Source organism: Aphanomyces invadans, assembly GCF_000520115.1.
Source record: "Aphanomyces invadans strain NJM9701 unplaced genomic scaffold supercont1.4, whole genome shotgun sequence".
Taxonomy (NCBI): Eukaryota; Oomycota; class Saprolegniomycetes; order Saprolegniales; family Verrucalvaceae; genus Aphanomyces; species Aphanomyces invadans.
This window is the reverse complement of record NW_008580149.1, coordinates 1,483,476-1,510,634: the sequence shown is the minus strand read 5'-3', so window position 1 is coordinate 1,510,634 and position 27,159 is coordinate 1,483,476. Positions and strand designations below refer to the sequence as shown.

At 54.7% G+C, this 27,159-nt stretch overlaps 14 protein-coding genes across 18 annotated transcripts; 7 read left to right on the top strand and 7 right to left on the bottom strand.

The window, feature by feature from the left end:
- H310_02929 (leukotriene A-4 hydrolase/aminopeptidase) lies at positions 1-1,957 on the top strand. The gene has a single exon (XM_008866624.1). The coding sequence runs from the start codon at positions 64-66 to the stop codon at positions 1,768-1,770; it is 1,707 nt and encodes a 568-aa protein (XP_008864846.1). The 5' UTR covers positions 1-63; the 3' UTR covers positions 1,771-1,957.
- A 129-nt stretch (positions 1,958-2,086) lies between these two features.
- H310_02928 (hypothetical protein) lies at positions 2,087-2,981 on the bottom strand. The gene is made up of 2 exons (XM_008866623.1): positions 2,683-2,981; positions 2,087-2,642 (listed from the first exon to the last, which is right to left on the bottom strand). Exons 1-2 carry the CDS (start codon positions 2,902-2,904, stop codon positions 2,262-2,264), a joined length of 603 nt encoding a protein of 200 aa, XP_008864845.1. The 5' UTR covers positions 2,905-2,981; the 3' UTR covers positions 2,087-2,261.
- Positions 2,982-3,524: 543 nt separating this feature from the next.
- On the top strand, positions 3,525-5,462 carry H310_02927 (leukotriene A-4 hydrolase/aminopeptidase). Its single transcript, XM_008866622.1, has one exon. It carries the CDS (start codon positions 3,582-3,584, stop codon positions 5,415-5,417), a length of 1,836 nt encoding a protein of 611 aa, XP_008864844.1. The 5' UTR covers positions 3,525-3,581; the 3' UTR covers positions 5,418-5,462.
- A 347-nt stretch (positions 5,463-5,809) lies between these two features.
- Positions 5,810-6,855, top strand: H310_02926 (hypothetical protein). The gene is made up of 2 exons (XM_008866621.1): positions 5,810-6,295; positions 6,359-6,855. The coding sequence occupies exons 1-2, from the start codon at positions 5,827-5,829 to the stop codon at positions 6,541-6,543; spliced, it is 654 nt and encodes a 217-aa protein (XP_008864843.1). The 5' UTR covers positions 5,810-5,826; the 3' UTR covers positions 6,544-6,855.
- On the bottom strand, positions 6,613-7,946 carry H310_02925 (hypothetical protein). The gene is made up of 6 exons (XM_008866620.1): positions 7,596-7,946; positions 7,461-7,544; positions 7,306-7,408; positions 7,040-7,255; positions 6,910-6,987; positions 6,613-6,854 (listed from the first exon to the last, which is right to left on the bottom strand). Exons 1-6 carry the CDS (start codon positions 7,919-7,921, stop codon positions 6,798-6,800), a joined length of 864 nt encoding a protein of 287 aa, XP_008864842.1. The 5' UTR covers positions 7,922-7,946; the 3' UTR covers positions 6,613-6,797.
- Positions 7,947-8,008: 62 nt separating this feature from the next.
- On the top strand, positions 8,009-9,488 carry H310_02924. Of its 2 annotated transcripts, XM_008866618.1 has the most exons (9): positions 8,009-8,042; positions 8,095-8,170; positions 8,243-8,323; positions 8,385-8,521; positions 8,568-8,709; positions 8,756-8,829; positions 8,888-8,936; positions 8,985-9,160; positions 9,226-9,488. In XM_008866618.1, exons 1-9 carry the CDS (start codon positions 8,038-8,040, stop codon positions 9,278-9,280), a joined length of 795 nt encoding a protein of 264 aa, XP_008864840.1. In that variant the 5' UTR covers positions 8,009-8,037; the 3' UTR covers positions 9,281-9,488. The 2 variants fall into 2 exon arrangements, with proteins under 2 accessions (XP_008864840.1, XP_008864841.1); XM_008866619.1 differs by having other exon boundaries at positions 8,568-8,829.
- H310_02923 (hypothetical protein) lies at positions 9,456-10,220 on the bottom strand. Its single transcript, XM_008866617.1, has 4 exons — positions 10,128-10,220; positions 10,030-10,076; positions 9,862-9,952; positions 9,456-9,803 (listed from the first exon to the last, which is right to left on the bottom strand). Exons 1-4 carry the CDS (start codon positions 10,129-10,131, stop codon positions 9,610-9,612), a joined length of 336 nt encoding a protein of 111 aa, XP_008864839.1. The 5' UTR covers positions 10,132-10,220; the 3' UTR covers positions 9,456-9,609.
- Positions 10,221-10,514: 294 nt separating this feature from the next.
- H310_02922 (hypothetical protein) lies at positions 10,515-11,504 on the top strand. 3 transcript variants are annotated; one of them, XM_008866615.1, is made up of 2 exons: positions 10,515-11,026; positions 11,214-11,504. In XM_008866615.1, the coding sequence occupies exons 1-2, from the start codon at positions 10,802-10,804 to the stop codon at positions 11,337-11,339; spliced, it is 351 nt and encodes a 116-aa protein (XP_008864837.1). In that variant the 5' UTR covers positions 10,515-10,801; the 3' UTR covers positions 11,340-11,504. The 3 variants fall into 3 exon arrangements, with proteins under 3 accessions (XP_008864837.1, XP_008864838.1, XP_008864836.1); XM_008866616.1 differs by having other exon boundaries at positions 11,103-11,504; XM_008866614.1 differs by having other exon boundaries at positions 10,515-11,504.
- On the bottom strand, positions 11,186-13,009 carry H310_02921 (hypothetical protein). The gene is made up of 2 exons (XM_008866613.1): positions 12,887-13,009; positions 11,186-12,833 (listed from the first exon to the last, which is right to left on the bottom strand). The coding sequence occupies exons 1-2, from the start codon at positions 12,981-12,983 to the stop codon at positions 11,494-11,496; spliced, it is 1,437 nt and encodes a 478-aa protein (XP_008864835.1). The 5' UTR covers positions 12,984-13,009; the 3' UTR covers positions 11,186-11,493.
- Positions 13,010-13,161: 152 nt separating this feature from the next.
- Positions 13,162-13,992, bottom strand: H310_02920. 2 transcript variants are annotated; one of them, XM_008866611.1, is made up of 3 exons: positions 13,872-13,992; positions 13,579-13,805; positions 13,162-13,526 (listed from the first exon to the last, which is right to left on the bottom strand). In XM_008866611.1, the coding sequence occupies exons 1-3, from the start codon at positions 13,903-13,905 to the stop codon at positions 13,185-13,187; spliced, it is 603 nt and encodes a 200-aa protein (XP_008864833.1). In that variant the 5' UTR covers positions 13,906-13,992; the 3' UTR covers positions 13,162-13,184. The 2 variants fall into 2 exon arrangements, with proteins under 2 accessions (XP_008864833.1, XP_008864834.1); XM_008866612.1 differs by having other exon boundaries at positions 13,579-13,992.
- A 194-nt stretch (positions 13,993-14,186) lies between these two features.
- H310_02919 (hypothetical protein) lies at positions 14,187-15,784 on the bottom strand. The gene has a single exon (XM_008866610.1). The coding sequence runs from the start codon at positions 15,740-15,742 to the stop codon at positions 14,390-14,392; it is 1,353 nt and encodes a 450-aa protein (XP_008864832.1). The 5' UTR covers positions 15,743-15,784; the 3' UTR covers positions 14,187-14,389.
- Positions 15,785-15,968: 184 nt separating this feature from the next.
- On the top strand, positions 15,969-17,508 carry H310_02918 (hypothetical protein). The gene has a single exon (XM_008866609.1). The coding sequence runs from the start codon at positions 15,991-15,993 to the stop codon at positions 17,251-17,253; it is 1,263 nt and encodes a 420-aa protein (XP_008864831.1). The 5' UTR covers positions 15,969-15,990; the 3' UTR covers positions 17,254-17,508.
- Positions 17,509-17,893: 385 nt separating this feature from the next.
- Positions 17,894-23,938, top strand: H310_02917 (hypothetical protein; the record flags this gene model as incomplete). Its single annotated transcript, XM_008866608.1, has 15 exons — positions 17,894-17,938; positions 17,993-18,048; positions 18,117-18,342; positions 18,401-18,495; positions 18,543-18,993; positions 19,061-20,062; positions 20,095-20,606; positions 20,662-20,886; positions 20,946-21,513; positions 21,573-21,863; positions 21,917-22,332; positions 22,376-22,758; positions 22,821-22,916; positions 22,960-23,037; positions 23,082-23,938. 15 exons carry the CDS (start codon positions 17,894-17,896, stop codon positions 23,936-23,938), a joined length of 5,301 nt encoding a protein of 1,766 aa, XP_008864830.1.
- On the bottom strand, positions 23,911-26,600 carry H310_02916 (hypothetical protein). Its single transcript, XM_008866607.1, has 9 exons — positions 25,735-26,600; positions 25,578-25,685; positions 25,419-25,523; positions 25,240-25,359; positions 25,089-25,189; positions 24,649-25,006; positions 24,538-24,587; positions 24,241-24,466; positions 23,911-24,185 (listed from the first exon to the last, which is right to left on the bottom strand). The coding sequence occupies exons 1-9, from the start codon at positions 26,572-26,574 to the stop codon at positions 24,021-24,023; spliced, it is 2,073 nt and encodes a 690-aa protein (XP_008864829.1). The 5' UTR covers positions 26,575-26,600; the 3' UTR covers positions 23,911-24,020.
- Between the last annotated feature and the right edge of the window lie 559 nt (positions 26,601-27,159).

The following is a 27,159-nucleotide window of genomic DNA, read 5'->3' as shown; positions in this document are numbered from 1 at the left end:
CTCGCTGCCGACTTTGAACGATGTGCTCTGCACGGCCACGTGGACCTGACCGCATCGCTTGTCATGCCCACGTCGACGATTGTGTTGGACTCGAAGGCGCTTCTCGTCCACCGTGCGACTGTCGATGGTGCCGATGTGGCGTTCTATCATGTCGAAGACGCTGTCTTTGGCACGGCCTTGCACGTGGCTCTTCCGGAGAACTTGGCACTTGGAGCGTCATTCACGACTCGCATCTACTACGAGACGACGCCCGACAGCTCTGCCGTACAGTGGTTGCCCAAGGAGCAAACGGCAGACAAAACCCACCCGTACTTGTTCACGCAATGCCAAGCCATCCACGCGCGATCCCTTGTTCCTTGCCAGGATTGCCCGCTGGCGAGCTCCACGTACAGTGCCGCGATTACTGTGCCATCTTGGGCAACTTGTTTGATGAGTGCTGTGGCGACGGCGGACCCGTTGTCGAACGATACCGCGGCCACCAAGACGTTTACGTACCACCAGGCTATCGCCATCCCGTCGTATTTGATTGCTATCGTGATTGGTGCTCTGGAGAGCCGTGAAATCGGCCCGCGCAGCCGCGTCTGGTGCGAGCCCAGTTTGGTAGATGCAGCTGCGTTCGAGTTTGCACAGACTGAATCGTTCATCCAGCACGCCGAAGCCATCATGAACCAGGAGTACGTGTGGGGGCGTTACGACCTCGTGTGCCTCCCGCCGTCGTTTCCGCTAGGTGGGATGGAGAACCCGTGCTTGACATTTGCGACGCCAACGCTGTTGGCCGGCGACCAGTCGCTCGCGGACGTGATCGCGCACGAAATTGCCCACAGCTGGACTGGCAACTTGATCACGAACCACACATGGGAAGACTTTTGGCTGAACGAGGGGTGGACGATGTGGCTCCAGCGCAAAATCATGGCGCGCATCCACTCGCCGCTGCACTTTGACTTTGATGCGAGCATCGGGTGGAACGATCTCCAGGACTCGATTGACATGTACGGCGCCGACCACGAGTTCACCAAGCTCGTCCCGACATTGGACGGATGCGACCCGGATGACGCGTTCTCGAGCGTGCCGTACGAGAAGGGCTTCAATTTTCTGTACTTCTTGTCCAAGTTGGTCGGTGATAGCGAGTTTGAAAAGTTTGCGCAAGCGTACGTCCAGCATTTCAAGTACAAGACTGTGACAAGCGCCGACTTCAAGGCATTCTTCATCCAGCACTTCACCCCAACCAAGTCCGCGGAACTCGCGACCGTCGATTGGGAGTTGTGGTACTATGCGCCAGGCATGCCTCTGCGGCCGGCCTTCGACACAACGATCAGTGCTGCGTCGGCCATGCTCGCGGATAAATGGCTCCACGCGACGAAGGAAGGCATTGCGGCTGGCCAGCACAGCGCATCGGATGTGGCAGGATGGACGTCGTCGCAGCTGGTCGCCATGCTCGACACGCTCCTCGAAGCTTGTGCTGCTCGACAACAGTACTTGGACGTGGCGGTCCTGCACACGCTCGGGGACGTGTACGGTCTGCTGTCGACCCAGAACGCCGAGATTCGCATGCGGTTCCATACGCTGTGCGTGCGATCGGAAGCTGCATTCATCTTGCCCCACGTGGAAGCATTTTTGAAAGAGCAAGGCCGGATGAAGTATGTCCGACCGTTGTTTCGAGACTTGAACAAGTCCAAGTGTGGTCATGCCGCCGCTCGCCGCATCTTTGCAGAATGGAAAGGATTTTACCACCCAATCTGCCGCTCGATGGTTGAAAAGGACCTGGCGTAAACACCTCTCGCCCTGAAGAACATGCCGACATATCGCCAGGAATAGAACTGGATTCGTCATCAACTCCACCAGACAATTGCAGTGTCGTGGAGCTATTGCCCCTGGCTGGCATGCCTTTCAAGCAACTGCTCGCAATACAAATTGAGCTTGTCGACGTTCATGTTCAAATGTAAACGTCTGTATTCCTCTCGGGATGTGGTCCCTCATGCGCATGACGGCAGGGCACTCTACTTGCGCGATTAAAACGACCCCTGCATCGTGGCGCTCCCATACTGAAAGCCCCTTTCCAAAGCATTCGAACAGCGGCAGTGCCATTTTCGGACGCTCGCAGAACAAATCCCTTGATGGCACAGTTCAGTTTAATTTGCACAGCAGCATGACGAACGACGGCAAGGGAATAGCAGTAAATATCTGAAGGTTTATCGAAGCAGGATGGCACACACCCCGTGCCATGACTTAGAAGTCCTTTCAACTTGGAAACGAACGACACATTACGCAGAAGGCGTCACGGCGGCTTCGGCCGGAGTTGGAGTGTCTGATGCGTCGTCAATGCCTTGGGACTTGTCGACGACGGAGTCTCCACCTGGAGCAGCTACTGCGGCCGCCTCTACGACAGGGACAAACACAGCTGGGATCGCCATCTTTACTTTGACGTCGACGCGGCTCTTTGTGAATTGAACGGACGGTGTGACCCACGTGCCGCACGAGCACTGGCTGCCACTCCACCCAAACGACCCCAAGCGGGAATTGCATTTGGCCACCGGACAAAACAGTTTGCCTTCGGCAAGCGATGCCTCGTCCATCCATTCCTTCGTATCTGAAAGGAAGTACGAGCTGCACTCGACCGCGCCAAGCTTTGCTTCCTTCAGCTTCTACTGGCAAGTCAGTTGAGCTTGACGACGACGGCATTACCTTTCGCTGCGAGATCTGATGCCTCTGCGGCTCGTGCTCCATCAAGTCATCGCTCGTAAACAAAAGCGCACGGCACATGCGGCAGACATACTCCGCTTTCGACTCGTCCGACGCCATGCCGACCTCCACCGCCGGTCGTGCAAGAAACCAATGGTGGTCCACGACGACGCCCGTTGGCCACACGTCGAAGTAACCCGTCCAACTTCGAATTCGACCCGGCATGTTCACCACGGGTGCGGCGGTCCTGCCGTCCTTCCCAGGTACGCCGGTCGAAACTAGCTCACGCTCCAACGCAAACACAGGCGCGCCGATTTATGTCGCCCTTGCCGCAACGACACGAACGATGCATACGACTCCTCGACATCATGGTCGCCATTCGAAGTGTGCCTTCTTGCGTTAGTCCCTCACGATGTACTAAGTGATGTACTATGGAAATTTCACACACCAATGGAATAGTGCCCTTGCCACGGTGTCGATGAATTCCGATCGCGTAGTGGACACAGTATACTAAACCCAACCTTAAAAGTTGGACGGCATACGAATGATGTAGATGCGATTCCGTTGGGATGTTCAAGTTATCCGGATGTATCCGGAATGGGCAATGTGAAGCCGAGCAGAGTGGACGAGAGATTCCTCGGCCGTGGCTCCACGTGCATGCGCGGGATGGCTATCGACGAACCACAGCACGTGGTGTCCTTGCTGTAGTGGGTCATTGGCACGCGCCTAGCGCCCGTGACCTCCACCAAAGGTCAACGTTGAGGTCGTGGAGATCCTGTCGAGCTCGTCGTTCGTGCAATGTCGCCCCTCCTTCCCGTGGAAGTTCAAGAAACGACCAACGGACCCGCTGGACTCCCACCACTCCTTCTCTCGCGTCCAAAGAGGCGAACCCCGTCGTGATCATGGTCGTTGTGGACAAGCACTCCCTGGCGAATATTGCCGCCATCAAGACCTCCCATCTGGACTTCCACTTGACCGCCGACTTTGACCGCCACGTCCTCCATGGCTACGTTGAAATCTCGGTCACCGTCGTCGAAGCCACGACCGAGTTGATCCTGGACACGCGTGCGTTGTACATTCAAAAAGCCACGATCAATGGCGAGCACGTTCTGACGACGCTAGTGGAAGACGCCGTGTTTGGCACGGCGTTGCACGTGCCCCTCCCGGTGGGTGTGCGCGCCGTCAACTCGACGTTCAAAGCGCGCATCTACTACGAGACGACGCCCGACACGACTGCGATCCAATGGTTGCCCAAGGAACAAACCGCCGACAAAACGCACCCGTACTTGTTCACGCAGTCGCAAGCGATTCACGCCCGCGCGCTGTTTCCCTGCCAGGACGTGCCGAGCATCACAGCTGTGTACAGCGCTGCCATCACTGTGCCTTCGTGGGCAACGTGCTTGATGAGTGCCGTGGCATCATCGGACCCAGTCCCCCACGCATCCAAGCCGCTCACGACGTTTTTCTACGAGCAGAATGTGGCCGTGCCGTCGTACTTGATTGCGTTGGTCGTTGGGCGTTTGGAAAGCCGCGACATTGGACCGCGAAGCCGCGTGTGGAGCGAACCAAGCCAGGTCGACGCTGTCGCGTACGAGTTTGCTCAGACCGAGGATTTCCTCAAGAACGCCGAAGAGATCATGGGCCAGGAGTACGTGTGGGGACGGTACGACTTGGTGTCGCTCCCGCCGTCGTTCCCGTTTGGCGGGATGGAGAACCCGTGCTTGACATTTGCGACGCCGACACTGATCGCTGGCGACCGATCGCTCGCGGACGTGATCGCGCACGAAATTGCCCACAGCTGGACTGGCAACTTGATCACGAACGAGACGTGGGAACACTTTTGGCTGAACGAAGGGTGGACGATGTGGCTCCAGCGCAAGATCATGGCGAAAATCTACACGGATTTGCACTTTGACTTTGACGCGATCCTCGGGTGGACGGCGCTTCAGTCGTCCGTGGACGCATACGGCGCGGCGCACGAGTTCACCAAGCTCGTCCCGACATTGGACGGATGCGACCCGGATGACGCGTTCTCGAGCGTGCCGTACGAGAAGGGCTTCAACTTTCTGTACTACCTGTCCAAGTTGGTCGGCGACAACCAGTTTGACATGTTCGCCAAGGCGTATGTGCAACGATTCAAGTACAAGACCGTCACAAGTGATTCGTTCAAGGCATTCTTCATCGAGCATTTCACCCCGACCAATGCCGCGGAACTCGCCACGATCGACTGGCACACGTGGTTTTACGCGCCAGGCATGCCCAAGCGGCCGGCCTTCGACACGACGATCAGTGCTGCGGCCGAACGCCTCGCCGACCGCTGGCATGCGGTTGGAGCGACCGCCTCGGCGTTCGACGCCAAGGACGTCGAGAACTGGACGTCGTCGCAGTACGTTGTGTTCCTTGAACGGCTGCTTGACTTGAGCGTCGAACACAAGCGATTCCTTGACGCCGCCACGTTGGAAGCCCTCGGCAACTTGTACAACTTGACCTCGACCAAGAACTCGGAAGTTCGCATGCGGTATCAAACCCTCGGCGTACGGTCGGAAGCGGCGTTCATTTTGTCGCACGTGGAAGCGTTCTTGAAGGAACAAGGCCGCATGAAGTTTGTCCGACCATTGTACCGCGACTTGTACAAGTCCAAGTTTGGCGCGGCCGCCGCTCGACGCATCTTTGCCGAAGCCAAGGAGTACTACCACCCGATTGCACGCAAAATGATTGCCAAGGATTTGGAATTATAGTCGAACCGTGCGAAGGATAAGCGTGAATTGACAGAGAATACTCTATTCCCGCGCTTTTATCCGTGATACGCAGAGCGCATGTACTACCTGGCATACTCCGAGAAGAGGTTCGTCCGAGTGGGTGAAGGTGCTCGATGACAACTTGCTGTCCTTCTCAGCAAGTCGATTCGGGTGACAGGACGGTGGAGCGCGAAGGTGGAAGCCAAGCAGGTTGGAGGGCGCACTGCGGCTGGGAAGGCGATCGGAAGCGAAATCACGTCAATTGGCGGTTCGTGTCGTAGCGTGAGAGGTGTTGTCTCCTTCTTCCATGTTCTTGTGGGTGATGCAGATCCCGGCACCAGGCCCACTCCGCCGAGATTGTCATCCGGATAGTATTATCCGAAATTGGATGACAGATCTTAACACGACAATGGAGTCGTTGCTGCTCGCATGCCAGACTCGTGCCCAAGTCGAAGACGTCCTCGAGAAGGCGTTTGATGGGCTTCTCTATTCCAAGAACATCGGGGGGGTCACAAAGGATAAAGCTCAGGAACAGCTGCAGGACGTGGTGGCAGCTGCATTGACGCCAGAGTCTTCGTCCGCACTACAGAACGTCCTGCATGAAGTCACACGCAACTCCCAGTTGCATCAATTGTTGGTGGACATCCTGAGTCCCAAACGACGTCAGATTTGGAGACAAATTGCAACGACGACAACGTGCTTCCCCTCACTGCCACACCACGTAGACCTCAATTGGTACGTCGACGTGCCCGTAGCTTCCGACGCACCCATCGCTCGCCGTGAGCCAATTGCAAGTGTTGAGATTGCTATTCAAGCCACTCCCACTCGCACCACGATGTTTCCACCTTTGCGGCACATAACATTCCAGGTTGATCGAGGTACGAGCGAACAGCTCGCTTCTAAACACCTCACGGTCGTTGTAACGATGCCATCCCGCGTAGACGGAGTCGAGAAAGTCGTGTCAGAGCTGCATAAAATCCGCGATCAATTGCAACGGCTTGAGACGTCCACGAGATTGGCACCTCCTGAGGAGCCCGATGACGACGAGTTCCCAGCCCGGGCGAACACTACATGCCCAAGCGCCGTGCAGTGCATCTGCAGTAGTCGCTTGTCCATCCATGATTAATTTGAAGGCCCAGAGACTTCGCTGCACCGTGAAAGTTTGGGAACGGTCACGGAACATGAACATCATGTGGGCGCCCTGGGCGAGACCGAGCGAAGTCCATTCACGTTCGAGTTGGAAAAATCAAATCCATCTTGCCGCAGGGGATCTGCATCACCGCTCGAAATCAATAGGGAAATAGGAACGTGTGTCGAGTCACCAACAACGACGACAGGTGCGGGGTCGACTTGGGTTACGTTTCATTCGTTCTGGATTCGCTAGTCGTCGGCATCGTAGCCACGGTTCAGGCCCTGTTGAATGCTAGACCTCTTGTCCTGCACAGGCGCCATGAATCATCCAAGCAGTTCATGGTGGGATCGTTAGGTGTACCTTGCGTCCGTCGTCTTCGTCGTCTTCGTCGTCATCTGCCGAGTTGAGTGCGCCGATCTTGGCCAGTCGCCTCGCCAACTGCGTGTGGGACGTGGTCAACCAATTGTGTTCATGCAATGGATCAACCTACATTGACAGTCGGGAACTCGTCCTCATGGCCCAGGGGTACGTCGTCGGTGAGCCCTTCAAATCCGACGATTCGATCGTCGTTGGCGATGCCGTTTTCAAAAAAGATGATTGTTGGCAGCACTCGCACGACCAACTTGGAGATGAAGAATGGCGCTTTCTCAGCGTCGATTTTAAGGACTTTGACTTCGACGTGGCGCTTGGCGAAGCGACCGAGGTGCTATCCCGCCCCATGAGCATGCCACGCATCATGTGGTCTGTTGTGAGTACCATGTCGATGATCTTGCAGCGTTCAAAGTCGCGGTGGTAAAAATGCACGAGAACGCGTGCGCTTGACGTTACTTCCTTGAGGAACTCGTCTTGGACGATCTCGCTATTCGGGAAAGGGTCAGGAACATGTCGGGTGCGCTGTGCATCGAGTGTACCGGTAGTCACCATGGCCTTTCGCCAAGTTTTCAGCCTTTAGCTTGTATTGTTCCTGGAGTTGTTTAAGGCGAATTTCTCGCAATCTACGTGCATTGCTGCGTCATCACCGTGAAGATATGGCAAAGATAGCGCACCGAATGAAGTCAGGATCTTGGTCCAAGTCATCGTCGAAATCGTCTTCGTCGTCGCTCGCGGTGGTGGTTTCCTGAGCATTTTGCAGGCTGTTTGGCTCGTAGTGCTCTGGCCGGATGGTCTCACGGATGTGCTTGTTCTCTTGGGCGTCGAGTTTCGCCACAAGTTGCTGTTGTTGGACGAGCTGTTGGTGCTGCCGCTGCAGCGATTCGTGCTGCTCGCGGACCTTCAGTTGCTCCATGGCTTGTCCCATGCGGTCTGAGGCTTCCAAGTGATCTTCGGCACCAAAGAGGCTCGACCCGCCCGCCATGCTAAATTTTGCCGCCATCGTCGGTCGTCGATCCTGCTCCTAGTCCTCAAATATGGAAACTCCCGCTGCCAAATTATCCGGAATTTCGGATAACTAGAATTTGAACTCCAACCAACAGATTGACAAGGCGCAGTATGAGGTGCGTCGGCGAGATGGTCGCTGTCGAGCGGCACTAATGCGATGATCCGTAGCACACCATCGGCATCGTATGACGAAATATGCGAAAAGGGCAAAGAGGAAGCCGAACAACGCCTGATCGATCACTTCGTACGCCAATATACACCACACAACCAATGATGCTGTTGGGTCGTCACACCGACATTCGTCGTCTTCATGTAGAAAGACAATGGTGGCGAAGTGTGGAACATTCGGTCGGGTTGCATGGGATGTAAAACGAACCCGAACAACGTGCCGCTCAAGGTAGATACGACTCGTGGATCTCACCTTGCCTGGCTCAGGTCGTACGAACACCGACTTGTAGACATGCAGCCAATGCAAAACCGCACTTTTCTGCAGCAAGGACTGTCAAAAGACTGCGTGGAAGACCCACAAGCACGAATGTCTTGTCATCTCGACCATGTCCCACAACGAAGCAGACAACGCCGAGATTTCCAGCATGTACTCGTTGTCACCAAACTCTTTCCAGTTGAACTCACGTCTACAGCATTACGTCGTGCCTGGAAACGTTCTCATGGAGCCATGATATTAAGACCACGTCGGATCCTTTGTTGACCAAGGTCGCCAAGAGCATCGGATTGGACGGACCGAGCTACCCTGGATGGTTCTGCACAGTCAACCTTGTCAACGTATGTCGAGTTCTTCGTCTTTGGTCACGACGTTTTGACCTTGTAGCATCCTGCGGCTCAATCTGCGTACATTCAAGCCATCGTGAAGCTCTACTCACTCTTGCGCGACGAAGCGTGCTGGTACGTCGTGCAGCACAGGCACTCCGAACTTTCAACGAACTCGTGTTCGTTTGTGTAGGACTCGCGATTCCGATAGCTTTCCGCGCTCGTCCTACACATTTGCCACAGTTAGTCTTTGATATCATGACTCGCCGGTGCACTGATCAACTATGCAGACTATTCAAAAGACGTCCACGTGGCGAAGTCCAGCGCTAGCTGCGTTTGTCGCGGCGAACGGGCCGTTGGTAATCTTCTCTGCGTGGCTGCAAGACCCCCAACCACCCGCGATTCAGTCGGTGCCGTTTGAAAAGCGCATGATCTATGGCTTGCTCGACTCGTTACTACAGATTGAGTACGCTTTTATGTGTGACTACGTTGGAAGGAAACGCCCATCGTCATAGAGACGTTCGTGTGTAGGGAGGTCCGCCTTGCGATTGACGACTACATGGACAACCTGCACGGCGAAAAGTAGAGTCGCGGCAGAGCAGCATCGCGATACAGCATGCACCACAGCCTCGTGCAGAAGGATGTTCACAACGAGGATGGCGTGAGTCGACATTGGTACTTCCTACAGCTGCTGGTTCGATGGGGTGGTCAACTGCCGGCTTGCACCCCAACCAACGACTGCCGTCCTGCGGCAACCTCGATAACAAATCCAAACGTAACTTCATTCATGGTCATTCGGTGTCATGCCACGTGTCGAATGACCTAAACTAACCTACATCGATGCCACTCGACATTCACGTCCATGGGACGAGATATTTCCGGCCACACACACAAACGGTCGTGCAGTCGGGACGCTCAGCCGTGAACGGATGAACTGGGCACCCGGCGCTGTGGCTCTGCCTCGTCCACGTTGTCGCGCATCAACGGCGTGGCGTACAACTCAAATGGCGCGTCGTCTTTGATTTCGCCGACGCTGCTGCTGCCCTTGACATGTTGCTCGCGGCGCCAGAGGATCATCGAACCGACAAACACGCCGGCATACAGCCCCGCTACGTCCACATGAAGCCTGTCAACCATTGTGTTCAGGCGTACGAGCCTGTATCATACCTGATACAAAGCACGAATTTGCTGACGACTTTGGTGTGTGGACATCGCGAATGAATTCCGGCTGGAGACGCAGCAGGGCACCCATACACAGCTACAGGCATGCACAACGAGGGTACACGTGAGTGCGATCGGGCAGCACGTCGAGTCGGCGAGTGGCCGAGTACGTACCAAGAACGTTGTCCCTGCAAGCGAGAAGATGCTGCAGCAGAGGTAACCTATCCATACACCGTCAACACACAGGCATGCCATGGTCCACGGCAGCGTACTCATCGGGTTGAGCAAGGGGGAGCGAAGATGGGAATGAGGTTGACCAAGCCGTATTCGTTGAATGCTGGCATGGCTGCAAGACCCAAACACCCACGAATCAGTCGGTGCGCATGATCTATGGCTACCTCGCCTCGTTTTTGCAGATGGAGCACGCTTTTATGTGTGGTAATGGATACGCCCATCTCCGCCTCAAAGTCCGTGCGGTAGGGATGTCTGCCGTGCGATTGACGACGACGTGGATAACCTGTAGAAGGCGAAGTAGAGTCGTAGCAGAGTAGCACAGTGATAAAGCACGCGCCACAGCTGTGTGCACGAGGAAGGATGATCACGATGGTGATGGCGTGATCATGATCGCGATCGAGTCTAAATATTTACATTCTACATCTCCTGGGTCGATGCGTTGGGCACCCGACGTTGTTGCTGAATTGCTCTTTTCATAGCGGCGGAGTCGGGCGCCATCAGCGGCGCGACTTCCTCCGAGTCTTCCATTTCGTCGTACATCAACGGCGTGGAAAACAACTCAAATGGCGCCGTGTCTTTAACTTCGCCGACGCTACTGCCCTTGACATGTTGCTCGCGGCGCCAGAGGATCAACGACCCGAGAAACACTCCAGCATACAACCCCGCTACATTCACATGAAGACTGTTCACCATTGTGTCCAAGTAGGTGATCATGCAGTACCATACCCGATACAAAGCACGAGTTTGCAGACGATTTTGGCGTGTGGACATCGCGAATGAATTCCGGCTGGAGACGCAGCAGGGCTCCCATACACAGCTACAGGCATGCACAACGAGGGTACCCCGTGAGTGCGATCGGGCAACTCATCAAGTAGACCAGTGGCCGCGTACGCACCAAGAACATGGTCCCTGCGAACGAGAAGATGCTGCAGCAGAGGTAAGCTATCCATACAAAACCGTCAACACACAGGCATGCCATGGTCCACGACGGCGTACTCATCTGGTTTCGCGAGGGGGGGGCGACGATGGGAATGAGGCCGACCGCGCCGTGTTCTTCGAATCCTGAATCGAATGTCGAATAAGTCGAAGGGTATAGAGTGAATGTTTTGACTTTCTATTTGTAGGCAAAGCAAAAAACGCCACGTCGATTGACCAAATTCGCCGTTTGTATGAAAGCCCCATTACACTTGATGTTTGTATGTCTTACATCCAATGTTGTTGCCTCAATTTCAGCCAATCAAAATGTGTGACATTCCGAGTGACAATTTGCTTGGCAGGCCGGGCGTGCATTGAGGTGCACCCACGATGTGGAATTGCCGCGCCGCCTGCCGCCGCCACGCCTTGATGCCACAGCATGCGCATCGATGGCAAATGAGACACGCTGCCCCGCTGTTAATAATTACTTTATTCGTCCACCTTGAAGATACCGCAATCCGAAATGATCACGGGGACCTTGGGCTTGTCGCCAGCATCGGTTTCGATGGCTTCAATCTTCTTCACAATGTCCATGCCGTCCATGACGCGGCCAAACACAACGTGCTTGCCGTCCAAATGAGGCGTTGGGACCGTCGTGATGAAAAACTGCGAGCCGTTCGTCCCTGGTCCAGCGTTCGCCATCGACAACAGACCGGCCTGCGTGTGTTGAATCTTGAAGTTTTCGTCGGCAAACTTTTCGCCATAGATGCTTTCGCCGCCCGTGCCGTCGCCACGGGTGAAGTCTCCGCCTTGCAACATGAAGTTCTTGATCACGCGGTGGAACGACGAGCCCTTGAACGTGAGCTGTTTGCCCGACACTTTGCTCGTGTGTTCGCCCGTGCACAACGCGCGGAAGTTCTCGGCGGTCTTCGGGACCACGTTCGCGTACAATTGGAGATGAATACGACCGACCAATTCTTCGCCAATGGTAATGTCGAGCCACACAAACGGGTTTCCTTCGTCGTCGGCGTCGTCAATCGAGATGTTCTTAATCACGACTTCCTTGTCCGTGTAAATGGACATCTTATTGAACAGGCCACCGTACACGCCCTTTTGCACTTCTTTAGCGGCAGCCAACTTTTCCTTCAACACGACGAGCTCGCGTCGCACATCGCGGTTCTGAGGATCCAACTTCGCAGCCGCCGTCAAATCTTCTTTGGCGCGGTCCAAGTCGTTCGTGTGAAGCAACGCAACCCCACGGCGGTACAACGCCTTGACATTGTTCTTGTCATTCTTCAACGCCTTTGTCGCCGAGCTGGCAGCTGCTGCGTAGTCTTGCGCCTTCAGCAACGCCATGGCACTGTTCAAGTACAGCACCGTCTGCACTTCCTTCAGCGAACCCTTTTCGTCATCCGATGAGTCGTGGTCGCTTTCCGTATATTTGGCGCCTTCCAAATATGCTTCATTGGCTTGGGCGAATTTTCCCGCTTTGAAAAGCGCCGTGCCTTGTTGCTTGGAGGTCTCCGCTTCCTTGAGCTTTTCGTCCACACTCATTTCCCACATTTCCTTCTTCTTGGGGGAAAAGCCGAGCAATTCGACATCAAACTTGAGCGTTGCGTTCGGAGGAATTTTAGGTGGGCTGCCCGACGCACCGTACGCGTATTCTGGGGCGCAGGTGAGAATCGCGCGTTCACCAACTTTCATCGTAGCAAACCCCAAATCCCAAGCCTTGATGACGTTTCCCTTGCCGAGGACAAAGGTAAACACCTGGTTGCGGTCGCGGGAGCTGTCAAACTTTGTCCCGTCAAGCAGCGTTCCAGTGTAGTGCGCTACATCGTAACTATGTCAGTTCAAACATCTACTGCGCTGGAATGCAGCTCACCTCGGATCTCGTACCCCTTGGGCGGGAATTCGCCGGTACCTTCCGAGAGAATTTCCTTCTTCACGCCGCCGTCGGTGGTCAAGTCGATTGCTGCCATGTTTCCAGTGTCTAGTTGATTTGAAAATGATGCCATGGAAAGTCTGTGAATTAAAAGATCCCGCCATACAAATTTTGTGTCTTATACTTGGGTTTTGTATACGCGTTCGAGCATTTTCCACATCCGGATACACACATCCGTACTGAAGATCCTCAAGTTTCCATGCCACGGTGACCTGCGTGGAGCACCAGATCCAAGTGGTTACCGCAGCATGTTAAACTTGGTCATGATCGCCGCCAAACTCATGTTGCATTCCTCCCTGATGCGCTCGATTTGGCTGCGATGATGGCCGCGATCGACGTCGAATTGCCGCTTGAGCCGTGCCTTGCCCATGATGGATTTCTCCAAACCCATTGTGATGTACCGTTTGTGCTCGCGTTCAATCTCTTCGTTGATGAGTGCTTCTTGTTGTCGTTTGTACATGCCCTTCAATGCCTCGACGATCTTTACTTCTACCATGCGCCGGTCTTCCTTTGATAGAGCTTGGTTCGCCAGCTGCCTCTGCAACCCGTGCAACGATGTCCGATCCTTTTTCTCTTGTTTCTAAGCATGAAGCCGGGTGTCAACCCACGCATGGCGTTTCCGATCCTTGTACCTGGCGTTGGCGGTCGCATTTCTGTTGCCAGCTGACTGATGTGCCGAGTTTCCGCGTGGACTGCGTCGGCCCTTGCTTTTCGACAGCATACGGCGTAAACATGCCTGCTTTTTCATACAATGGCGACGAATTCGTGGCTGCGCCAAAATTGTCATCGTCAACAGAGCCTTCGTCTCCACCACTCGCTCCATCATCCTTCTTGGGCAGCGTCACTTCTAGCCATTCTCCTGCCACGAGGATGGCAATGAAACCATCGCCACTGGACTAGTTGGTGCAAACGCTCGCCACGTTACCTGTTTCCGCGTCCTGCACCGTGACGGTCTCCATGGCCAACGCTCCCCATGTACAATTCACGGGGAAGTCATTTTCGGCTATATTTAGCACCTTTGCTACAAAGGCCGACACCTGCGTTCCAAATTGCACACGCTTCGCAATCAAGGTGTGGGCAAGCAGTAGTGCGCCGAACCTCACGACTACTCCGCTGTGCCGCCCATGAACCAAGTGAGTGCAGCTGAAAGTAGCGACGCCCACAGTTCTACAAGACCTCTGGCACTCTATCAGCGGATCCAAGTTGCCGACCAGTTGGGATAAAATACAATCCAATACCCGTTCAATTCGCGGCTCGCTATTGGGGCATCTTTGACTGAGTCATGCATAGCTCGTAGCGCTCGTTTTCCCAACGGCGGCATCAATTTGTCCTGAGCGTGTGGCGCATACGCTTTCTACTTCTAGCGGGTACATGATGCCGTCGCACTTGTGGAGGTCTACAACACAAGCACTCTCGTTCATTCGTTACTGCACTGCGCGTGAACTAATGCGCAAGCTGGGCATCTTCGATTCCGATCTCTTTCAAGAACGCTCGGATTGCATTGCCCTTGTCGCCACCCATCAAACAGGCATTCCGTCGTGCGAGCTCGCTCTTGAACTCCCATCCTTGGTCCACGATGTCCCCTTCGTCCTTGCGGGCAGCAGTAGTCGCGATGTGTTTCAGCGGAAGCGGTTTGGTCGAGTTTCGAAAGATTTGGGCAAACGCCAATTTGTCTGTGGCGAGTTCGTACTCGGATCGAATCGTTTCTGCAAACGCACGGAGGTCTTCCATTCGACTTTGACTGCTTGGGTGCGTCGACAGCAAGTCGCCGACAAAGGATTCGGTGGCGGCTGCATGTCGGACTTTATCGTTCCCAGACGAGGTGGTGCGTTCAGTTGCGTCCATCATGCGCTTCCACAGCGGAGACGCTTCCGTGGGGTCATACCCCGTTCGCGCAGCCAAGACCATACCCATGCGATCCGCCTCGCGTTCCATCATCCGCGAGAACGCTAGCGGGACTACGAGCTGGAACACAGTGAGGACGAGAAATTCCATGACGGCTTCCTTCCAGCGAGGACGCCCGTAATCGCGCGCTTCGTCGACAAACCCTTTGACGAACTCGTAAACGATCAAGACCAAGTCGAAGTAGCCGATTTTTTCGGCACTGTGGTGGGCCAATGCATGCGAGATCTCGTGACCAAGGATGCACGCGAGTCCACCGTACGTCTTTGCAATCGGGAGAATCCCAGTATAGATGAAGATTGTGCCGTTGGGTACGACGAAAGCATTCGCAATGGGAGAGTCGATCACGTGAAGCTGGAAGGTCGAGGGCGAAGTTGAAGGCACAAGGTTTTCGTCCTGGCACAGTTGCGCTAAATGTTGTGCCACTTCAAGCACAGCGTCGTAGACGGGGTCACCAGGCTTCAAACAATTCTGCCCTTCTTCGGCCAAGATGTTGGCTACTGCTTCTTGGGACAAGGCTTGCTCAGCATCATGCGACATAAACACAAAATGCGATCGGTTGGAGATGGGAATCCGACGCGAATACGCGAACAGGACGCCACCAAAGATCAGGGAGGGGACGCCTATGATAGCCGCCGCGACTGGCTTGCCGTACTTGTACAAGAGACCCGTGCGATGGAGGTGACCGAACAACATGCCTGTAGCCCTGGCAGCTCCACGAAGAAGTGCAACATTCATTTGTTGTGATCCCCGAGACGAGCTCGACTGGCGAAGGAAGATCGCGCCTTGTTGTGCCCGTTGAAGCACAGATTTGATGCCGAGGAATCTATGCGGTAGTGGGATGGCCATTGCGCGGGACAGAGGTGTCTGGAAGCATCGCCGAGAGATTATCATGCTCGCACCCAAACTCGGCGTCGAGGGCAAACACGATCGTCGACAGTGCAGATTCTAAAAATGGAAGAATTTGACCAATCATTATCTCGTATTGAATGTATTCTGACCAATCAATTGCAGATCCACCTATGATGACTCGCCAGATATGCCACTTTTGATTGGCCGACGAAAAATATTATTGTTCAATTAAAATCCTTGATGATCTTGAAGTGCTATACAAGTTTCCATTTCCATAAGCTTTCTCGACAATGAGCGCCGTCCAAGCACTGCTGTCTGCATTGTCCCTGAGTGCTCCTTCGGCTTCGTCCACGTGTAGCTTTGACGGCGACTGTGGCCCAAAGTACTTGGCGTCAACGTCGCACGACCATTCTCCGGAATCGATGGACGCACTCTCGGCGTTGCCTCGGTATCGTCTACCCGAGAACAACCCCCAGGAGCTTGGGAACGTCAAGTTCCTGCGATCTCTGTCCGAAGTTGACAACGTAGACAAACCCATCTTTCTTCAGTTCCAAGAGATTCCTGGTTGCCACACGTGCACGGACTATGGTGACAGTGTTCTCAAGCACCCCCTCGTGGTGGAACTGCTGGAAACCGTGTTCACCCCTGTCGTCGTCTGCAACAACACGACATTCCCCTCGGACGTAGCAGCCTTGAAACAATTCAACGAACCGACATGGAACAACCCCGTAGTACACGTACTCGATCCCTCTTCCCAAAAGGACCTTGTGCCCCGCATCGACGGCATCTACGACCTCCACAACGTTCTCCATCACGTTTTGCAGGCACTCGTCGTGTCGCAACGTCCTGTCCCTACTTGGGTCGACTACGTCGCTATCGATCAGAAGTTACGCGTGGTTAGAAACACAGACAATCGCCTTGTAGCCGTGAAGAATGCGTCGCTGGCGTCGACAACGTTTGTCATGGAGTGCTACTGGGCTGGAGAAACCATCCTTGGCGGGATCGATGGAATCGTGTCCACTGTACCTGGATGGATCGATGGGGTCGAAGTCGTCGAAATTGACTTCGACGATTCGGTGACAACCTATTCGGACCTGCTCCGCGCTGCAATCGCGACGGGACTTGACCCCATGGTCCACACGGATGCTCAACTGCAAGCGGCTCAAAAACTCTTTGTCGAGGGCATGACCATCCGAGACCGACGCAGCGCCCCGAACCAATCGCTCAAAGTGCTCTCGACCGTCTCGTTCACTGAAACCAAGCACCACTTGCGCACGAAATTGCCTCTGATTGCGCTGCTTCCTCTCACACCTTTGCAAGAAGCTCACGCACATACGTTGGTGGCCCGTCGTCAAACCCAAGCCGTCGTCGAGCGTACTGTGCTCACTCCGCGTCAAGTGGCACTCTTGCGACGTTTGGAAGCTGTGGCCGACCATGTGCCTCACAGCGTGGATGATGCTGAAGCGCTTTATGCTCTGAGCCCTGTCGATCGATGGAAAGAGTTATTGCAAGCAATTCAGAGTGCTGAAGCGTTGACGGCCCCCTCGTCCTAGGCATCCCATGAAGACACTTGGTAGCATGCCAACAAGATTTATGTGTTTTAGAGTATTGGGCAATGCAGCCGTGGCAAAATCCAGGATCAACATGGTTGGAACCACTACGACGGAGATCAGCTCCACCAGCCCAGCTGCACTCGCGCAACCAACATAGCTAACCACCTTTCCCCCTTGCTCCAATCCTTACAGCACCGTAACCAAGAGAACTAGCAGCATTGGTAGTCTTGCCATTGGGCTTGCAAGCACTCGGAGGTTTTCGTTCGATTTTTACCATCTTAGTGGAGGGCGAGAATGGTCTAACTAGGTGAAGCTGGCCCAGAACGTCGGCGGGGTCCCTCTTGGCCTTGGTAAGCTCCGCCATGATCGCTTCGATGGCAGCACATGGCGCGACGAAAGCTCTATTGTGTAGCAGTGAGTGGGATTAGATGTAGACACTTGAAAAGTGTGATATTAAGTATCATTGGCTGAAAAGGAATTTAAATAGCCAATCAGAAAGGCGATACGACGACATAATGGGCGACGGTTGAGTTGAGGTGTAACTGACACATCATCACCCAGGGACGTCGTGGACAACTGCACTTGGACGGCCATGTCGGCGGAAGCGGAGAACATACGCGTCGCGGTGCGTTGTAGGCCCATGAGCGAGAAGGAAATACGTGAGCAGGCGCAGTCGTGCTTCGTGGTACGTGTGCAGTCGCGTGATGGTACCCCTCTTGACTGGACGCGGTTGTTGCAGTGCAAGAACGGCAACGCGGTGCTCACGAATCCAGAAAACAAGGACGAAGTGCACGAGTACGTCAAGATTGGCGGGACCCGACGCTGCTGCATTTGGAAGTTGACTGGACTCGTCGTCCTTGTAGGTTTGGATTTGATCTTGTGTACGGCACCGACACGGAGCAGCGAATCGTGTATGAAGACTTTGGCCGGCCGGTGCTTGAGCGCGCATTTGGCGGATACAATGGCACGATATTTGCATACGGTCAAACGGGAAGCGGAAAGACGTTCAGCATGACGGGGATTCACGGGAACGAGTCATTGGAGGGGTTGATTCCACGCATGAACAAGTCGCTCTTTGAGAAAATCCAGGTGATTCAAGCCGCGCATTCGTTCTGGTGGACAGCAGACTGCTAAGTCCCCCCGCTAGATGGAGAAAGCAAATGACCCGAACAAGTTGTTCCTGGTCGAGTGCTCGTTCTTCGAAATCTACAACGAAATCATCTACGACCTGTTGGACTCGAGGTGCAAATGTCCTTGGTAGGTTCACAACGCCTCAAATGTCGCCGTAGTTCGGCCAAAGACAAGAAGAACAAGGGCCTGGAAATCAAGGAGCACAGCGTACTGGGGATTTACGTCAAGGATCTCCAGGAGCGAGTCGTCGAGTCGCGCGAAGAAGTGATTGAGCTGATGGCCCTCGGCGCGTCGAATCGAACGGTGGGGTACACCAACATGAACTCGGAGAGTTCGCGGTCGCACTCGATCTTTGTCATCAAAATCCATCAAAAAGACTCGAGCGACGAGTCGAAGAACGTGTTTGCCAAGGTGAATCTTGTGGATTTGGCCGGGTCCGAGCGGGCCGCGGGCACGGGGGCAGTCGGAAGTCGACTAAAAGAAGGCGCCAACATCAACAAGTCGCTCAGTGCGCTCGGAAACGTGATCAATGCGCTCGTGGAAGACGCCCGGACCGGCAAAAAATCGTTCATTCCGTATCGAAACTCCAAGCTCACCCGCGTGTTGCAGGTGCGAACTGATTCCCATTTGTCCTGCAGTTGTTGTGAGCTTCGACGTAAGATCACTGTGTGGGTAGGAATCTCTCGGGGGCAACAGTTTGTGCTCGATGCTGGCAACGCTGTCGCCGGCAAACATCAATTTTGTCGAGACGCTTGGGACGCTAAAGTACGCGAGTCGCGCCAAGTCCATCAAAGTAAATGCGAAAAAGAACGAAGAGGCGTCGCAGATCTCCCAGCTCAGCGAAGAGATTGCTGCACTCAAAAAGAAGCTGTCCGAGCAGGCGGAGAGCGGCCTGGATCCGCGGGAAAAGAATGAAATCGTCGCCAAGTACGAAAAGCAGATCCAGGAAATTGACGCCGTCCGCATGCAAACGTGGGAGGACAAGGCGCGATTGAGCAAACAGCACGAAATGGAGCGGAAGAAACTCGCCAAGGAGCGCGCGCGGGCCGACCAAAAAACGCAGGAAGAAAAAGTGAAAAAGTGGAAGCTCCTCGAAGCCAAGGCCGACATTGAGCTCGCGATCCGCGCGACGCGGGAGCTCGACGTTGGCGACGATGCGTGGATTAGCATGACAACCAAAGTTAAGGTCCGTGTGTTCGAGTCGATGTGGCCGCCTCAGGTTGACATGCAGGCGCTGGATCAAGACGTGAAAGACGCCCGGACGCTCATTTGCGTTTTCAAGGACTCGTTCGATAAGGACGTGGCATCGTGGAAAGCAATGCAGCAAAGCGCGGACGAGCCCGACGACGCGTCGGCAGGTCATACAACTGCATCGCAGTTGTGCACAAAAATCAAAAACATTCAGGAAGAGAGTGCCAAAATGATGGCATTGGAAAGCGAATTGCTGCGGCAAACTAGCGCGCTGATCGATTCCGTTTGTGATGAGGCGGAGAAGCTGTCGTCGACACCAGCCCCTACCGCGAAAGAGCAGAAGCAGTTGCTCGAAGATCGGGACAAAGCGCTCGCGATCACGAGGGCCATGGTGCGGACGTACCGAACTGCATTGGTCACCACGCTTAAGGCGGAACGAAAGCGAATACTCAATGTACGTGAGTCCGACTACCGATACCCTACTTCAGTGGACTCATGAGTCCCCCGACCGTGCTATAGTTTACGGACGCGTCCATGGTAATGCTGGCCGAGCTTCAAACTCAAATTGACAGCCCGCACGTCGATGAAGACCGGAAGAAACCACGAGTGTTGGCGACCAAATCGCTGGCAAAGGCAGTGGAAACATGCTCCAAGCTCGTGGCCACAATGCCTTCGGTAGATGCCCCGCGGATTCAAATTCCCAAGGGCGAGCTGCATGCATTTGGCGTCGAGACCAAGATCATCGGAGACGACAAACTAACAGCGTCGAGTGGCGATGCCAAGCAGGCGCGGCTCAACGGCCAAACTTGTTGGATTGCTACGGCGGAAGATGCGGCTCCGTGGCTCAAAGTTGACCTGGGAAGTGTCAAGTTTGTCGATTCGTTCCAACTCCAAGGGGGAATTGTCGGCGGGTCGACCGTTCTCAGCGAGATGCCGCTCGTGCTGACAAAAGCAAACATGGAAAGCATTGCCAAGCAATATGACCCTGCCAGTGTCACTGGGGACCACCAACAAACGTACGATATCGCCAAGTACGTTGCCGCGACCGACGTGGTCGCATGTGGTTGGGCTTACGAGGCAGCGTAGGCATGTCCTGTCCTGGGTCGGGCTTCTGAAAACAACGCAAGTCCCGACCAAATTGTTTAGTCGTCCGCCCGTTCGATTTCTCCACGACGTGATCTCGTTGGTTGTGTCGAATACAGGGTACGGCGCGGGGCTCTTCACGGAGAAAGAAAAAGACTACACGCAGCTCACGGAGAAGAAAGACAAAGCAGATTACTTGGTCAAAGTGCTGCAACTCGTCGCATCCAGGTGAGTCGTACATCACTCGAACACATGATCTGACTGTTGATTGTTGGTGGCCGACGTAGCTTCCAAGGGACCGTCGAAATTAAAGCCACGGACGCCAACATCCTCGCGGGCAAGGAGCCCGAGCATACCATGCAATTTCTCGCGCTCTTTTGCTTGGGAGCGATTCGCCATCTCGCTACAACGTTGCCAGCGACGACTCAGGACGGCGTCCCCGCGATGGTCACGCCACAGCCCGTTGAAGCCCCACAAGCTTGGGTGACAGAATTGGATGTTGCAGTCAGCGTAGACGGCGACACGTGGACGAAGCCACTTCCATCAGGATCGGCGAACGCCAGCACGGATGTCTTCACGGCTGTGTCTACTAAATTGCCGCAGCCGACCGTCGCTCGGTTTGTCAAGTTTATCCCGACGAAATGGAACGTGGCCGCGGCGATTCGATGCGAGGTGCTGGGATTCAAACTCACAGAGAAGGACGAGTCCCTGGCACAAGTCCAAGACGAAGTCGTGCACTACCTCGGTCTCCTCACCACGCTCTTTTCAGCTGGAGAGCTCATTTTGGACGAAGCCCGGATCAAGTGGAAGAAAGCCAAGGACATGCAGCGTGAAAAACAGACCGAGCTCAAGAATGTACTTGTCGAGGTCTTCTCGACACGACTGGGAACGACGGACTCACCGTATGTGTGCAGATGGACGCGTGGAAACACCAAGTCGCTGCGCTCAAATCCGACATGGATATGGCCAACAACGCACTGGAGAAGTCGAAGGCGGACAAGTTGGACATGGACAAGCTGCTGGCAACGACCAACGCCAAGCTCGACGCAGCGGCGTCCACGTGCACGTTGCTGGAAGATCAAAACAAAAAGACGAGAGCGAGCTTGGAGACAATCACTGCTCAACTGAGCGACACGACGAAGGAGGCAGCTTCATGGAAGCAACAGCATGGTCAAGTCACAGAACATCTCAAGTCGATGAGTCAAGTAGGTTCCTGCAACGTCGTCCCTTCGATCTGAATCACGTGCACTCGTTGTAGTCCAAAGCCGATTTGGAAAAGCTCGTCGAAACGTTGCGGAGTCAGCTGACGTCAAAGAGCGCGTCCGACGGCCTGACAGATTCGAAAATGGCGACACTCTCCGCCGATTTGCAGGCGACATTGATTCAACTGGACGAGGCGAAGCGGACGTTGCAACAAAGTGACAAGGCGCTCGCCGATGGCCAAGCCGAGCGAGATGCACTGCAAACGCAGCTCAGCCAAGCTCGTGCCGCACTGGCGGCAAAGGACGAAGCGGTGGAAGCATTGGAATCCAAACACAAGTCCCAGATGACCGATTCCAGTACCCAACTGGATGTTGTCCAGTCCGCATTGACCGAAGCGGTCAACAAACAACGGGATTTGGACGCGCAGCTACAAAAAGCCGTCGCGAGCGCCGCAACGATGCAAACCGAATTGTAAGACTGTGATGCGTCGGGACACAATTGAATGGGTTCACAGGGAACAAGCCAAGAAGCGCGAGGTGGACAGCAACCAAATCGAGGTCAAGAGGCTCCACGACGAAGCAGTCGAGAGCGAGAAGCGCGTGTTTCAATTGCAGGCGCAACAAGTTCGTCTCCAAGCCGACAACGAGCGACTCGAAGCAAAGTATGCATCGGTGGAAGACAAAGTCAAGGGACTCGAGGCCAAACAAGTCGAGTATATCCAAGAGCTGGAAACCCTCCAGAGAGAACGCAAGCAGTTGATCGAACAGGAAGAAGAGCTGCAGCTGCAGCTCCAAGTTGTCACGGATGAACGCGATTCGGCTCGCCAAAAGGAAGAGCAACTGTTTGTCGAAAATGCCGAGAAGGAGCAAGAGATCGAGCGAATTCGAGATGGCTATGGTACTTGCACCACCTCACTGGATGCCGCCGTGAAGCAGAAACACATGATGTTGGCGCTGTAGTGTGGGTGACAGACCGGATGAACAACAAGGAAGATGAGTTGGCCGAACTCCAAGACCAAGTCGAAAAGTACCAGAGCCTGCTCAAGCTTGCTGGAGGTATGGGCTGCTTCCAAATGCGTTCAACTAGCTTGGCCATTAGAGAGGCCGTCCACCGCCTCGTCGTCCACTCCAACGACGGATCAGTTCGCTGGACTGTACAAAGCTGCATTTGGCAAAGGTATGCACCATCTCTAGGCGCATGGATAGCTCAAATCCTTTTAGATGTGGACGGGGGGGCGAAGCCTTCGGATATAAAGAATCAGCTCTTGCAATGGATCTTGGACCAAAAGGAAAACAGACCAACCAAGGACACCGACCAATCCAAGCAATCGTCGGCGGCCACCGGAAGGGCGACCAATGCCCCACAGTCAAGTCAGGGTCAACCGGCGATGACAACCAACGACGCAAACGCGCCAGCAAGACCTGAGCCAAATCCTCATGTGGCATGCACCCCTCTTCCTGACGCAAAACCATCAGCCAAAGTCGCAGCACCCCCCAAGGAAAGTTCTCCAGATATGTCGAGCGCGGTCCGTTCATCGTTGGAAGTGGAAGAGTCCATGCCGCATGGAGCAAGAGACCCAAAAGGGCCAAGTATGTCAGCAGGAATCGTAGCAACCCACCCGCCACAAAAGGCAGCCCACCCACCAGCCACATCTGCGAGAGAAGACACTGATGCGAAGATGCATCATCGTCCGGCGTCATCGGACGATGCCAAACCCAATCCACCAAAGCAAGCCGGCACACCAACCGCTACAGACACATCTCGGCCAGCTGAAGGTTCCGCGTCGGGCGGTCGTGGCAAAATCGAGTCTAACGCGCGTCAAGAGTCTATCGACGATCTTGTTCCAGCCATGGACACGTCAATGACAAATGGCGGCATGGAGTCGACTGAAGTTGCAGAGGTTAACGAGTACGACGACGATTTCGACGCAGATGACGATGAAAATCCCGTCCGACGAGGCAAGTCGAAGCGGCGAAGTGTGGACAAATCAGCTGCCCCGATCGAACCCGTGTCGGCGAAAACGATAGCACAGAACGCGCCATCGGGAGTTGCGCCGACCGCCCCTGCAAAGAAATAGCTAATTGTTTGAAGGCAGCATGAATGTTGCAAAACGAAGGTGATTGTGTCCCGATACTCCATCGAGCAACGACGACGGCACCCTACTGCTTGGACGGATTAAGCTCGGACAACAAGGACAAGATGCTGTGGGAGAGTCGCCAGCTCGGATGTCGCAGCTCGTTGTCGACGAAAATTTGACTGTTGGCACACGGGGCGTCCACTGCGGACGCTTGAGCGCTCCAACGGAGAAATACATGAGGCCAGATCTACAGCATCACGTTACTGTGGCTTCCATCATCGTTTTAGTTTGTGGCATCGCACCGAGACGCCGCGCAGTAGACTCGATTGAGTTGGCAAGAGAACTTGTTCACCAACAAACGTCCGGCTCAACAGCACGCTGCGGTAGCCATTGAGGAAGGTCCAAATGCTCGTGGTCTTGTCACGGAGTAGCATGGCTTCGCGATCTTGCTGGGAGCTGAGTAAAAACGTTCCAAACCGACAGGAGTACAATTCGTCCGCCAAAAGACAAAGCAGTCCTTGATTGAATCTAGACAAAATCACAAGGACCCGTCAGCAAACACGCACGAGGGAAGCACGAACCAACTCGCAGCAACGTACTCGAAGTAGGTCGGGTATTGTTGCTGCAGTTGCCAGACGCAGTCGAGAAACTAGGCAGCGCAGTCAGTGGCGTCACCGCCGTCAAGATCGAGTTTATTCATGGCAACACACTTGGAGGAAAATGGGGGAGTAATCGCCCGTGTGCTTGGCTCCATTCGCAAGGCGGATTTGAAACGGGTGGCCAAACGAGAGAAAGTCCTTCTCGATGAGCACCTGAAATCCTTGAATCGTGCGGTAGAATGGATCCAGGCAGAGTTGGGCGAGGGCACACAACTGCGACGTGCGGTCCCACCCGTGGCTGCAGTGGACGAGCACGGACGCTTTTTGTAAATGAATCAAGTCCACGATCTGCAACGTCGCTTTCAAGCACACGCGGACGTAGTACAGCCACTTGGTGTCCTCAACGTCCGCGTACCAGTTCAGGTTGTCGCATGTGAGCGACAGCGACAAGTGCTTGAGTTTCTTCGCACTAGTCAGTTTGTGGAGTGCGTTCACTCGGTCGCGATGCCCTCGGTCGCGATGTCTTTCATCGTGGAGGACCACTTACACACCTGTCGCGCATTGTGTGGATGTTGGGAATGTTCATAAACTCCACAACTGCTTGCTTGTATCGTAGCGAGCTTTCGACGCCGTACCCTTTGGCTCGATTTGCCTGGAAAACACGTTGTCACATGCGTGAACGAATGGCGAGGAGCGGCGCACCATCGCACTCGACATGGGTCGGCAGTCGACGATATGAATGGTTTGGTTGTTGGGGTTTGCGTTGGCGATCGCCGCCACCAAGTCTTCATCTGAAACCGAGAACGCATTTGACATGCCAATCTACTCGCATCAGGACGCGCGTGACGAGTGGTGAGGAGCACAAGCTGATAGTGGACGACCTTTGGCTGGCTTGCCCGCGATAGCGACGCCCCGTGTCCAGGGTGAACCCACGTGATACAGGGAATGCGCGCAATACTTCTAAACCCTGCAGCATCGACGAGAACCTGGGCCCACCAACCACTTGTGAGTCCACTCACACCAACAATTGCATGGACAACCTCGTCTGGGATGGACGCGGGGACCACCAACTGCGATGGGTAGCTCGGGACGATGCCGTAGCCCTGGTTGACGTTCGATATGCGCCATTTTAAATTGTCCAACAGCCCCTAGAACGCCACGTTGATGGCATCCACGAACGAGCAGGATGCAACGAACTTGGCGGCGCCATTCGGCGTGGGGTGAGTACACGTCCCAATCAGTCTGCAGTGGAAGACATTCGTCGGCACTTTTCTCCGCCGCGTACGTCGTGTCGAGAATCGCCATGCTTCTCGGCAAGCGATGGCAAAATGCAAACACGTACTCGAAGGACGACGGAAACGCATACGACACGAGGAGCTCGTGCACTTTGAGGAGAATCTCGGGCTGTCCGTGGAACGACAGGTGAAACTTGCGGTGGTCCTTCGTCTCGACTTCCAAGCTGTGGTACTTTTCAGACTTTTCGACGCGCAAGATCGTTCCCAACGCCACCGTGCAATACTCGTGGACACGGCGCAACGTGCGAAAGCGACGCAGGAGACTTTGAAATGCAGCGGCGTCGGCCTCTCCTTCGGACATGGACGGGTGGTAGTAAAACTGCATGCGGTACGACGTCATCATGAGCCTCCCAGGTAGTTTGTAGTCGGGCTTGGAACGACTATTGCTTCCGGACGACGAAGATGATGAAGGAGGGTCGACGGGAGTCGCGGGTGCACCACCGTCACTCAATACTTCTTTGGATGAGGACGATGCGGACTGTTTGAGGTACGAGAAGGGGTTCTGGAAACGCGACTTCTTGGACACTTCGCTGTTGGCACCAGGTTGGGTCGACGATGCCTGCGAATTGCCGGAAAACGCAAACTGAAACTCGCACTTGATCTCGGCCATAACGTCGCGCTCGCCGTCAATCTTGGACAGCGGGGCGCTCGCGTGCTCTGCCATGACGTTGTGCGGATTCACGGGAGCTTGGATGCTCCATGCCGCCATTTTCGTCAGGATGTCGTGGCGCTGCTGTTGCATCGTGCCGACGGCGACCACTTTGGTCGTTTCAATATTTCGATGCTTCCATCAACACGTTCTTCGGTGTTATAACAAAATGTAATCTTGGAAGACGTATACGAGTCGAGACGTAACATGTTACATTTGTATTTCAACATGACTGAAGTCGCGTGGGGCGCGCGATCATCGCATGCGCCGAAGGTTGTTCCTGCCGGCAAGTCGCCACGGCCACCCGGCCGGCGAATATACTACTCGTCAGAGGATAGCACCTCGGAGAGTTCGGTTGTGTTTTTGAGATGCTCAGAGATCTGACGACGTGTGCATGGCCGCCAACGGTTGGGAATCGGGGCTTGGTTGGCACATGGAGTTGGCACACACTTGTTGTGCAGGGAGCATGGCGAACATGATGGCCATGGTCAAGTGGAGGGTTCGTATGGGATCGAGTTGCCGCGTCGTCGACCTTGCTGCGTTGCTAATGCCCTCGATTGCTAACTTCGTGAACAACGCATGCATCCCGCCGCCATCGTGGTTTCGTTCATGCACTCGAAGCGTCGTTTTCAGCGACAGGTTTGTCGCCTGTGATTGTGCACGGTTGCTGCGTGACCG

Bases quoted from the DNA above. Each gene is read 5' to 3' on its own strand.
- H310_02929 (XM_008866624.1), top strand. From the start codon at position 64: ATGCCCACGTCGACGATTGTGTTGGACTCGAAGGCGCTTCTCGTCCAC.
- H310_02928 (XM_008866623.1), bottom strand. From the start codon at position 2,904: ATGCCGGGTCGAATTCGAAGTTGGACGGGTTACTTCGACGTGTGGCCA. The intron at 2,643-2,682 runs GTAATGCCGTCG...ACTTGCCAGTAG, and splicing joins ATCAGATCTCGCAGCGAAAG to AAGCTGAAGGAAGCAAAGCT.
- H310_02927 (XM_008866622.1), top strand. From the start codon at position 3,582: ATGGTCGTTGTGGACAAGCACTCCCTGGCGAATATTGCCGCCATCAAG.
- H310_02926 (XM_008866621.1), top strand. From the start codon at position 5,827: ATGGAGTCGTTGCTGCTCGCATGCCAGACTCGTGCCCAAGTCGAAGAC. The intron at 6,296-6,358 runs GTACGAGCGAAC...CATCCCGCGTAG, and splicing joins AACATTCCAGGTTGATCGAG to ACGGAGTCGAGAAAGTCGTG.
- H310_02925 (XM_008866620.1), bottom strand. From the start codon at position 7,921: ATGGCGGCAAAATTTAGCATGGCGGGCGGGTCGAGCCTCTTTGGTGCC. The intron at 7,409-7,460 runs GTACACTCGATG...TTTCCCGAATAG, and splicing joins AAAGGCCATGGTGACTACCG to CGAGATCGTCCAAGACGAGT. The intron at 6,855-6,909 runs GTACACCTAACG...GCGCCTGTGCAG, and splicing joins ACGAAGACGACGGACGCAAG to GACAAGAGGTCTAGCATTCA.
- H310_02924 (XM_008866618.1), top strand. The intron at 8,324-8,384 runs GTAGATACGACT...ACCGACTTGTAG, and splicing joins CGAACAACGTGCCGCTCAAG to ACATGCAGCCAATGCAAAAC. The intron at 8,830-8,887 runs GTACGTCGTGCA...TCGTTTGTGTAG, and splicing joins TTGCGCGACGAAGCGTGCTG to GACTCGCGATTCCGATAGCT.
- H310_02923 (XM_008866617.1), bottom strand. The intron at 9,953-10,029 runs GTACGTACTCGG...GCATGCCTGTAG, and splicing joins TTGCAGGGACAACGTTCTTG to CTGTGTATGGGTGCCCTGCT. The intron at 9,804-9,861 runs GTATGATACAGG...ATGTGGACGTAG, and splicing joins AAATTCGTGCTTTGTATCAG to CGGGGCTGTATGCCGGCGTG.
- H310_02922 (XM_008866614.1), top strand. From the start codon at position 10,802: ATGCAGTACCATACCCGATACAAAGCACGAGTTTGCAGACGATTTTGG.
- H310_02921 (XM_008866613.1), bottom strand. From the start codon at position 12,983: ATGGCAGCAATCGACTTGACCACCGACGGCGGCGTGAAGAAGGAAATT. The intron at 12,834-12,886 runs GTGAGCTGCATT...GTTACGATGTAG, and splicing joins CAAGGGGTACGAGATCCGAG to CGCACTACACTGGAACGCTG.
- H310_02920 (XM_008866611.1), bottom strand. From the start codon at position 13,905: ATGGAGACCGTCACGGTGCAGGACGCGGAAACAG. The intron at 13,806-13,871 runs GTAACGTGGCGA...TCCTCGTGGCAG, and splicing joins GGTGCAGGACGCGGAAACAG to GAGAATGGCTAGAAGTGACG. The intron at 13,527-13,578 runs GTACAAGGATCG...CTTCATGCTTAG, and splicing joins AATGCGACCGCCAACGCCAG to AAACAAGAGAAAAAGGATCG.
- H310_02919 (XM_008866610.1), bottom strand. From the start codon at position 15,742: ATGATAATCTCTCGGCGATGCTTCCAGACACCTCTGTCCCGCGCAATG.
- H310_02918 (XM_008866609.1), top strand. From the start codon at position 15,991: ATGAGCGCCGTCCAAGCACTGCTGTCTGCATTGTCCCTGAGTGCTCCT.
- H310_02916 (XM_008866607.1), bottom strand. From the start codon at position 26,574: ATGCAACAGCAGCGCCACGACATCCTGACGAAAATGGCGGCATGGAGC. The intron at 25,190-25,239 runs GTGCGCCGCTCC...CGTGTTTTCCAG, and splicing joins GACCCATGTCGAGTGCGATG to GCAAATCGAGCCAAAGGGTA. The intron at 25,007-25,088 runs GTGTGTAAGTGG...CAAACTGACTAG, and splicing joins ATCCACACAATGCGCGACAG to TGCGAAGAAACTCAAGCACT.